We start from the raw sequence: 11,006 nt of genomic DNA on the forward strand, positions 1-11,006 counted from the left end.
TGGTCAATGGTTGAAGGAGGGTCACCATCCATTGTCAACTCATCTCACATACCTGAAGAATCAAGAAAAAGTGAAGACAGATTAGCCTCAATCACAGTGGAGACATGCTGAATATACAAACATTTGTTTCTACCATACAGAAAGGGAATATTTTTTGTCATATGCCTTCATTCTAGGATATTATATCTCCATTTTATTGATATGGACAAATACTTTTGAATCTTCTATATTGACAATGGAAAAATGTCAAGTCGATGCAAGCATGTTACCGACAGGATATAGATTGTGCTGTTACTTTCCAATCAAAAGTAGCAATTAATAGGGGTGAAGCGGTATACTGCGGTATTAGCAGAACCGCTGTATTTTGATTTGGTAAATAAAATGCAATCAAAAAACAAATTTTCGGTTTATACCCTTTAATAAAGCTTCTCCAAAATAAAACTACTTTACCATTGCACGATTTTACATACCGCGAAACTCTTATCAATAGTTCCATCTACCGTGGAACTTTTTCACCGCTAGTAAAATGCTGCAATTATAACAATTTTGCCCTAGTATTTGGCACCACAATAAATTGTTTGTTGTTGGGGTCACCATTTTACAACAGACTCAGCAAAACTTAATTTGGCTTCTAATGTGTAATAAACGGAAATATCCGAAGATTTTCGATTGTTAAACGAGCATGACTTTCGAATGCATGTAAGAGTATTTAAATACTGATTTACTCATTTGTTTCAAATAGTAGTGGTGGGAATCGGTTGTGATCGTCTTTCATGTCTGAACCGGTATATATTAATAAACCAGTTAAATTGCGCAGCCCTACTGAATATACAAACATTTGTTTCTACCATACAGAAAGGGCATATACATTTATTAACATTTTTTGTCATATGCCAGTGACTGACTAGAAAAGTGAATGAAAAACATTCCACCAAGGGGAATGAAACCATCCACTCAAAACTTTTGCATCTGGGTACTACTGATACGTAAACATGGATCTGTAAATAAAGGCGTTATTCACTGAGGGAAAAGCACAAGAAGTGACTGTCTGCTCGCTTTACCTCGAAAATTGAGTATCATGTATTCAAACTCATTAAATCGATTATAAAAACCAATCAATTTTCGATTATAATCGATCATAGGAACACCACTACCAAATAGGCAGCCATATAACAAACACATTAGCAGATATCAGGACAAATTATTGCAAACTTTGTAAGTAACGTTTGAACAGATTATTGCAAACTTTGTAAAATGAATTGAAATATGAACTCCTATTTGGATAGGGATGTGTTACATACATGGGTGTGTACATGTGCTTCTAGTGTGTCTCAATAAAAAAACATAAGAGTAGAAAACTAACAAACTGATGTTTGTTTCAATTTGACATTTGCCCGCATGGCAGCATGATTTCATTTGCATAAAAAGTTGGGGGTTGTTCTGATCCTGTTGCCTTTTGGTGCTCGTCCGATATTATTTGTACAGGGTACACATTTATTTGGTTTATGTTTTGGGCTTTTAAACAGAATTGCCGTCAAAACAAAATCGATCAATGGGCTAAGATTAGAAAGCTGAAAAAACATAGTGGCGAAATCGAATTATCAAAAACACAAATAAAGACACCACCCAAAGATAGTACTGATTAATACACTAATTCCCATCGGTAGGTTTCATATGACATACATTGAAAAATTGTTCATCAACTTTGTGCGGATATGAACTGTTGTACAGGTATGTGACAGCAAAAATTATGATAATGACTCTGTGATAATAGACGACAACGTGTGATCGAAATGTGAACAATAACAGCACTTGGCGGTTATTGGTTCAGAAGTCTTGCATAGTCTTGTCATCCAGTCAAAAGAAAATAATTGTTGACTCATTGATACGTAACAGAGTCTCATAATAATAGAGAGTTGATGCTAAAATTAAAAACTGACTTCATTACGAAACCAGTTGAATTATCCCATAGTCCCTGCCATTTTCTTTGAATAAGCCCGCTTGAATGTTGCGTGGTTTGATTGGTTAAAAAATAAATATAAATATCCGCAAAGAGTTTGAAGTTACTTCTTTGGTGGAACATACAAAGCAACGACAAGAGAATACAGCAAATGATGACTAAAGTATAGAATAATTTTGTCTCACTGAACAAAGTTGTCTTATACCTGTCAACTATTTGCTGCTGACTCGCTGTTACTGCGATCCTTCACTCAACATGGAGGACGATCCAGAAGCTGAGTTTAGGAAAGTCGTCGTTCCCGGCACATTTCCCATTAAAATAACGAAATGGAAAGTCAGGAAGGGGACTACTATTTCAAAGGGTGTGGTGCTTGCATTGTACGATGTGCTGAATCCGCAGTCATTGCAGAAAAATGTGAAATTAAAGTCAACCGGCGGCGGTATTGTTCAGTCCGTGGAAGTTGAAGAGGAAAAAGAAGTAAACCCTGGGTATGGTCACTGTCATTAAAGCAATTAAACAATCATTCCTGATTTCATACCTCAGACACGTTGATAAAAGGTTTGGGAGTACTGGTTACCGGGCGCACTTTTTCAGATTAATTAGCGCTGCTGGGGTTACCCCTAACCCTAAGGATCGTAAAGGGTGCCTAACCTAAGGATCTAAACCCTAACCCTAAGGATAGTAAAGGGTGCATAACCCTAAACCCTAACCCTAAGGATCGTAAAGGGTGGCTAACCCTAAACCCTAAACCCTAACCCTAAGGATCGTAAAGGAAGCAGCGAGGGCTGCGCCCGGTAAAGTGCATTCTAGCCAAAGGTTAAGTTTACATTTATAACTGGAAACTCCTGTTCACTTTGTGCACGTTAATTATCAATTATTGTCCCACATTATTCTCGTCAGGAGACCACCTCCGTGGTGTAGTGGTTAGAGCGTCCGCCTGGAGAGCGGAAGGTCGCGGGTTCGATCCCGATCGCGTCATACCAAAAGACGTTAAAATATGGTACTTGTTGGTCCCTGCTTGGCGCCCGGCATTAATGGGTTCCAACAAGGACTGTTCAGCTCGGAGTCAGTATAATGTGTCTGAGTAGGGTATTCATGCTTCACTGCGGCATGGTATCTCAGTGGGCTAGCACTATAAAACCAGCTTCAGTCTGGGCTAGTACAAGCAGTCGCACATACACACGCATGCATCATATGAGCGAAATATTCTCAAACACGACGTTAAACCCAATTTCAGTAATTTTCACCTCACTCACCTCGTCAGGCTCGTGTTTTGGGTTTTCGGAAGTTTAGGAACATCTCAGTCATCTGTTCTCTCAATCATCGCATGAATAATTATACATCATGTCACTAACTCATAAAAGACAACTTTATCTTATAGACAGCTTAACTTGGTATTTTGAAACACAAGCCACCATCCGAATATTTACAAAGTCTATTTGATGCAATACTACTCGTAATAGCGAGAGGAAACTTATATTTTGAAAATATTGACATTGTATATTTTGGTTATTATTTTTTGGGGAAATATTTCCACCCGTAACCCCCAGTTGTTGTTTTTTATCCTTCAATGGCTATGAATAGATGTTGCTTTTTTTTTGCTTTTTTTAATATATAAAACCCCTAACCCTGAAGGGTTGTAGCCAAAAGGGCCAAAGGCCTTTTTGACTTTTCTTTGGCCCTTTTGATTTTTCCAGTTTTGGCCCTTTTGTCATTTTGACCTGTTCCCACCCTGAACCTAATCCTAAACCATAACCCTAAACCCAAACCCTAACCCCTTGAAATAATCTAAAAAAATTGAATACTTTCATACACATATTCTTTTGACCCTTAGACCATTGTTTGAAATAAGACTCTGCTGAACATGCTGAAAATGATAAAATTTGGAACAGGTCTGAAGGTATTTGTATATTTCAAAGTTTGACAAGTTACTTTATCACAGCTAATTTGTTTAGTGACAACAGAAGATTTTATCAAGACGGTTAAAAGACAGAAAAAGACATATTTCATACATACTGAACAAAATTATTGCTCTTTTTACAGGATGCTTTGCTATATGACATATATGTATTGTTTCCATTAGTAAAATATCACCGTCATGACATTTATCAATGGGTTCAAATGATGTTAAGGTTACATAAAACCCAGTGCTGTTTTAGTGAGTGAGTGAGTTTAGTTTTAACGCCGCACTCACAGAGTTGTTTTAAGTGGCATCAATATTGTGGTTGGTAAGGTTCATATCAGAAAAATACCTATATCCTAAATCATATAAAAGGTTATTGATATGAATTGTGGGAAACTGGAAAGTCTGAAATAATTAGTTTAATTTGTGCTCATTCCTGTAAGAACATAGAGATTTTACTAACCACTTGACATGGGTAGCGTTGTCAGAAAATGTATTGATGAGTTTCTGAAAATATTTTTATTGTGCTGGTTTCAAGATGAAGAAAATACCCAGTGTTTCTTTTATGTAGGTCCTTGTTGCTGATATTTGGCAACTCAACTGTGGAGCCATGCAGCCATCCCACCGTTATGAAGGACATGTGCGCCATGTGTGGAGCTGACTTGAGGAGGTACTGCCACTGTACAGGCCTGTTAACAAAGTGATCTTAGTGCTAGTGAACTAACTCATCTCATTTATTACATCTCCTGGTTAGAATCAGTCATAAGCAACCTAAACTAATAGTTTGATCGGCATTCTTGAAGTTGGGGAGTCAAACATGAAAAATACAACTTTATGGATCACAACTTCAACCTGTTTGTTGCATGCAAGAAGTTGTCATCCATAAAGTTGTATGTTTCATTTTCAACCTAAACTGGTTGTAAAAATTGACTAAATGGATCAGGCTGCATGATTTGGCTGATTGTGTGTCATTTTTTATTTAAAACATCACGCTACGCGTTCAGTTTTAAATCAGATTTAGAGCTATTATAATTTTGTTATGTTCATCTGATTTTCCCACACAGTATGTTTATCTCCTAATTATTACCTTCCTGTAATCCTAGTAATGTCATTTGGACTTCAGTTTTGAAAGATTCTTTTGCATGTTATAATGCATCTAAATAATAAGTAAATATGATATATTTAATGAATTTGGTAACACCAGTACATCATATTACAGATGATCAGTAGAAGTGTTATATCAGTATTATTTTCTATATTAGTCACGTAACAGAACAATTGATCATGACGGGTAAATAGTATTCATATTATAAAAATCTCATGTTAGATATTTAAGGGGTGTTGAGGTAGCGTAACGTTTCAAACATTCACTCATCGTGCCGAAGACCAGGTTCAATGTTGGTGTGAATGTGTGAAGCCATTTCTGGTGTCCCCCACCATGATCTTGCTGGAATATTACTAAAAATGGCATAAAACTCACTTAAGACAATTTTCTTTTCTTGTTTCAATTCAAATAGATCTTGGCAATATGAGAGGAATTCATGCAGTAGCCATTCACCTCCTTTATGATGAAATGAATTTGTACTGTATGTAGACTATTAGTGCTTTATTGTATGCTTATTATTGTGTTGTTAGCCCTGACATAATGTATGTTTGCAGTGAACTGGGCATGGCAGGTGAAAGAAAGGAAACAGTGGCAGCTTCAGTGGCAATGGTGCACAGCATACCTGAACTCATTATTAGCGAACAGGTAGTCACATGATTTTCAACATTTTGAAGGTATAGCATAGTGGAACCAGTACTTCCAGAAGCAAGATGAATTGCAACATTGGAAATGTAGTAGTTTAATCTGTAGATGTATCTTTCAAGCAGTTTGAATGATTTGTTTATTGATGTTCCATTTATTGGGGTGAATTTTGTCATCCATGGTTACACTCTATAGCAATCAACTCATCATTTTTAAGATGCTTTCACTGTCAGTGTTTGCGTTTGCGTATAATACAGTGTGAGAGATAGCATGACACATTGTGGAAGTTTTTTAACGTCTGTATTTTATGTCCTTTTAAGAAAAATCATTTGTACAAGATTGTGTTCAGTACCATGACAACAATCAGTCAGTTTACCTTATTAAGTTGAGCATGTGTGAAGATCTGGCTCCTATTTTCAGCAAGCCTTGGAACTAGGCCAGGAGGATGAGAACCGTCTCCTGAAGACCCGCAAACTGGTTCTTCTGGTGGACCTTGATCAAACTCTTATACACACCACCAATGATAACATTCCAGCCAACCTCAAGGTGGGTTATCTCCCTTCGTCAGTGCATGTTTCATGTCAAGTTTCATTGCTGGGCTACTATAGAAGTTCCATTGGTGTCTCAAAGATCCACTGACATCACCAACATTGTTCATTGAATATTTGAAGTTTAAACAACAGTAACTGAAGAGGACAAATCAGTGATCCATACATTTTGATAGTGACAGGAATAACATTGCGATGGGTGAATGAGTGAGTTCAGTTTAAAGCCTCTTTGTCATGCTGTTGATCACTGGAATGTCTGGTCTAGACTCGATTATTTACAGACCGCTGCCATAAATCTGAAATATTGCTGAGTGCCGCGTAAAACTAAACTCTCTCACTCACTAAAGCCTCTTTGAACAGGTTTCCTGTTACGTCAGCCTGTTGTGAGAGGAAATCCTAATGTGAGGTTAATACTTGTTTGATAGTGAGGATCTTAGTTTTGATTTACTGTATGCTCAGATTTATTGAGTTTTTTGTCATTTTTTCTCATTGTAAGAATTATTGCTAAGTGGAACTTTGTCCCATTATGAATTAATCTGGCTGGCTCGTTTCACCAATAGTTGGTTGAGGCACAGTTGTTGTTTTGCGTTGTATGAGAGGTATGATCGCTGTGTGAAACAGTACCCTGTACCTAAAATGTTTATTTACAGGGTGTCAGTCACTTCCAACTATGGCATGGACGAAACTTGCTGTGGTATCACACACGGTTCCGGCCACACACCAGGGAGTTCCTGGAGAAGATTTCAAAGATGTATGAGCTCCACATCTGCACCTTTGGTGTGAGAATGTATGCACACACCATCGCCCGCCTCCTCGACCCGGATGAGAGGTTCTTCTCCCACCGAATACTTTCAAGGGACGAGTGTTTTAATGCTATGTCCAAAACTGCTAATCTCAAGTAAGTTATTGTCAGGCTGTGATGAGCACAGGCTGGTACAGTCCCTGCCTTCTAACATGGAAGTAGATTCTCAGTATTGTTATCATGAACATGACACCGTAGGGTGAGTGAGTGAGTTTAGTTTTACGCCACACTCAGCAATATTCCAGCTATATGGCGGCGGTCTGTTAATAATCGAGTCTGGACCAGACAATCCAGTGATCAACCGCATGAGCATCGATCTACGCAATTGGGATACAATGACGTGTCAACCAAGCCAGCGAGCCTGACCACTGGATCCCGTTGGTCGCCTCTAACACCGTAGGGCTTCCAGATCCTCACCTACATAAGTTGGTCATAAGATGACCAAATCAAAAGGTTGGATTGCTTGATTGAATATGTTTCACTGTCATCTGATGGCATCTCAATCATTGAATTGTCAAGTCCACGCTCGATTATAGATAGATCTTGCAGAGGCCATACTGTGAGTCATCTGACAGCTCTCTCCTGAACCTATGTACCTGTAAACATCTCAGTGGTGTAAGGATGCATATATATCACTGTTCTTCATTTTCAGAGCACTGTTTCCCTGTGGGGATTCCATGGTGTGCATCATCGATGATCGGGAAGATGTCTGGAACTTCTCACCAAACCTCATACATGTAAAGCCTTACAGATTTTTCCAAGGAACTGCTGATATTAATGCACCACAAGGACTTACAAAGACTGAGAATGATGGCATTCCTATAACCCACCGAGTACGGAGGGCCTCCGATTCTCAGGATGAACAAAAGGCAAAGACTGAAACTGCAGGGGATAAAAGTGCTGAAGTTGATATGAAAGAGGTGACTGACAATGAGACCAGCAGTGCGATACAGGTTAATGGAACTGTCCAGGAGCCTCACGCAGAAGGTAAATCTGACACTAATGACAATACGCACAAGGTAGTGTGTCAGGATGAAAGCAACGAACAGAAAGGCCCTGAATCTTTGACATCAGCTGTAATGGACTCCAAAGAAAACACACAATCACTAATTAAAGAAGCCAGTACAGAAGCCAGTACTGACTCTAATGTAAAACCCCCAGTATCAGTCAGTGATGATCCTACAGATTCCACAGTAAAGCCCATGTCACTCAGTGATGAGGCAGCTGATCCAAAGATCAAATCTGAAGTACCTAATGATGACTCGGCTGACTCCACAATTCCTTCCAAAGTACCAAATGATGAATCGGCCGACTCCACGATACCTCCCAAAGCACCAAATGATGAATCAGCTGACCCAATGACACCTGCTATAGTACCAAATGATGAATCGGCTGACCCAACGATACCCCCTAAAGTACCTGGTGACGATGCAACCAGAAAACCAGATTCACAATCTGGATGTCAAAATGCCTTGACTGATAATACAGAAATTGGCAAGGAGAGCCCTGGAGATGGACTCTCTGATTCTGGGGATACAAAGTCAGGTCACAAGGAATATACAAAGAGAGTAAAGAGTGTCGGCTTTAAGGTTGATGATGATGAAGAGATCGAGTGGGACGATGAGGATGACTACCTGTATCATCTGGAGGAGGTCCTCACCAGAATACACACAGCTTTCTATGACTTATATGACCAAACTATTAAGAATAAAGTGTCCGATTCCAAACTTCCAAATCTGAAAGATATCATTCCTTATGTTAAACGGAAGGTGCTTAAAGGTTGCAGCATTGTGTTTAGTGGTGTTGTGCCTCTTAATATGCAGCCCGAGAGGAGTCGTGCGTATGTTGTTGCTCGTGCTTTGGGAGCAAACATTCAGAGTTCAATTGTTGCCAGAAACGGAGATAAGAAACCTGAAGGAACAACTCATTTAGTGGCAGCAAAGCCAGGAACAGCAAAGGTGAATGCAGCTTATAAGGTGAAAGGTGTGAAAATTGTGAATGTGAACTGGTTATGGTCATGTGCTGAACGGTGGGAGAGGGTTGAAGAGAAGCTGTTCCCACTCGAAGACCCAGCAACCTCAATTTCTTGTCCATGGGTTTCTCGTGATGATAGACAATCTGATCATACTACCTCGAACCCAAATAAGAGGAAATCGGAAGATGTAAATGAAGACTTGGAGTCATCTGATACTCCAGAAGTGAGAACAAACAGATCCAAGAAGGCCAGATTAAAAGAGGTCGAAGGAGATAATGTGTTTGGTCCAAGTACAAGTGGTAGTGGTGCTGTGGCAGGACCTTCAACTGAAGCTGCAGGACCACGGAGGAGAGGCAACAAAGAAAACACCCCTTTTTCTTCCTCCTATAATCCCTCTGTTATCATTCTCAGATGAAGACATTGAATTCATGGACAAAGAGGTGGAGGAGACTATGGAAGAGGATGGAAGTGACTCTGAAGAAGAGGATGAAGAAGATCGCGAAGAGAGGCTACGAAAGTCAGTTCTTGGAGATGTTTCCGATTCCAGTAGTGAGGAGAGTCTAGCAGGCGACTTCCCTCGAGGTTGGAACATCAGGAAGCGTTCCCCATCGGGGGACAGTGATGAAGAGAAGAAGAAAACTCCCGTGGATGAAGTCCCTGAGTCTGATACAGAGTTAGAAAGTTATGAGAAAACTGTTGAAGCATTTTCTCCAGAAAAAGATGTGTCAAGTGAATCTGGAGAGTCTATTGGATCTGTGGATGATGAGATCGCTGATGCTGTAGAGAAGGAATTCCTCTCCTTGTTATAATCATTTCAACTCCATCCGTCTTACACATGCCATCCAGCTACAGGGAGGTTGATGCTCAAACACTTTTGTCATTTATAACTTCTTGACAGGACAGGAATCATTCTCTTCCCACAGAGGTTACTCCTGTCATATCTTCCTACGTAACCTCTGTTCTAATACGGCCCTTTCATGGTGTGAGCGTTCAAGACTCGTGATTTGAGGCAATCAGCTTTAGTTGTGCAATCAGCGACGTTGTTTCAAAAGTGATCATTCGCAAGGCCTCGGTAATTTCCGTATACTTCGAGAAAACTAAACCTCTTGCCCTGCGCGATGCGCAAACGTTTCTTCTAGACAGAACTCAGTCATGTTATGGCGGATCAGTGGCGTCTCCATCGCCCTCGTTGACAACGGACAAGCTAGCCATTAAACGTCATGTGTGTAACATCAACACAAGTCCCCGGCAGATGGGGGATATTTGTGGCCTCACATTTGTAACACGTGTTCTGATTGGATAGAAAGAAGGGAGATAATTCGTGTTGCGATCTTTTGCCGCTAGGGGATTTTACGAGAACCAGGAAATATGGCCGTATTAGAACAGAGGTTCGTAGGAAGATATGACAAGTAACCTCTGTGGGAAGAGAATGGACAGGAATGTGAATGGCACAAAAACTAAAATGTACATGTTATATTTTGGACTAAATTTCACTAAGATTATTTTCGAGAAGGTTGGATGTCAGTTAGCCCAGTATGTAGATGCATGACTTGTCACTCCACAGAACTGATATGTGTGCCAACTTTGATACATTGTGTGGAGCCAGTTCTTGATGTCACGTACTCTGATGAAACTGGCATATTGCTAAATACCTTGAAAACTTCACTAACACTTAAGGTGATCAAATCGATGAAAAGTGTTGAGTTCAAGTTTCATTCTGGTAATTTGGATTCATGCCATCTGCCATGATCATGCACATTGTAAAATGTGTATAATTACATTCATCATTTGTTGTGGTTTATGTAAAACCAGTATTCCCAGCACAAAGAACAAACCCAGTTGTACTGAACATGCTGAAATCATCTATGGGATTCACATTGTGAGTTGGTGAGATATCCCATCGTGTGGTTAAAAGGACATTGCAGAAATGTGTGCTTCCCTTCACCTTGTTCATCTTGTTGGTTGTTTTGTCAGTGGTGGTTATATCTGTGCTCATGCACCTGTTCTCATGTTAGGAGCGGTGGGGTAGCCTGGTGGTTAAAGTGTTTGCTTGTCATGCTGAAGACTGGGT

General features: G+C 39.7%; 1 protein-coding gene across 1 annotated transcript; it reads left to right on the forward strand.

The window, feature by feature from the left end:
- Positions 1 to 2,210: 2,210 nt before the first annotated feature.
- Positions 2,211 to 9,837, forward strand: LOC124285044 (RNA polymerase II subunit A C-terminal domain phosphatase-like). Its single transcript, XM_046721193.1, is given in 7 exon segments — positions 2,211 to 2,448; positions 4,435 to 4,533; positions 5,523 to 5,613; positions 6,031 to 6,156; positions 6,809 to 7,056; positions 7,613 to 9,326; positions 9,328 to 9,837. Coding segments are annotated over 7 exon segments (2,928 nt in total). The 5' UTR covers positions 2,211 to 2,215; the 3' UTR covers positions 9,745 to 9,837.
- The last annotated feature ends 1,169 nt before the right edge of the window (positions 9,838 to 11,006 follow it).

The sequence above is a fragment of the Haliotis rubra genome, unplaced genomic scaffold (genome assembly GCF_003918875.1).
Source record: "Haliotis rubra isolate DU_JTF1 unplaced genomic scaffold, ASM391887v1 Scf11, whole genome shotgun sequence".
Lineage (NCBI taxonomy): Eukaryota > Metazoa > Mollusca > Gastropoda > Lepetellida > Haliotidae > Haliotis > Haliotis rubra.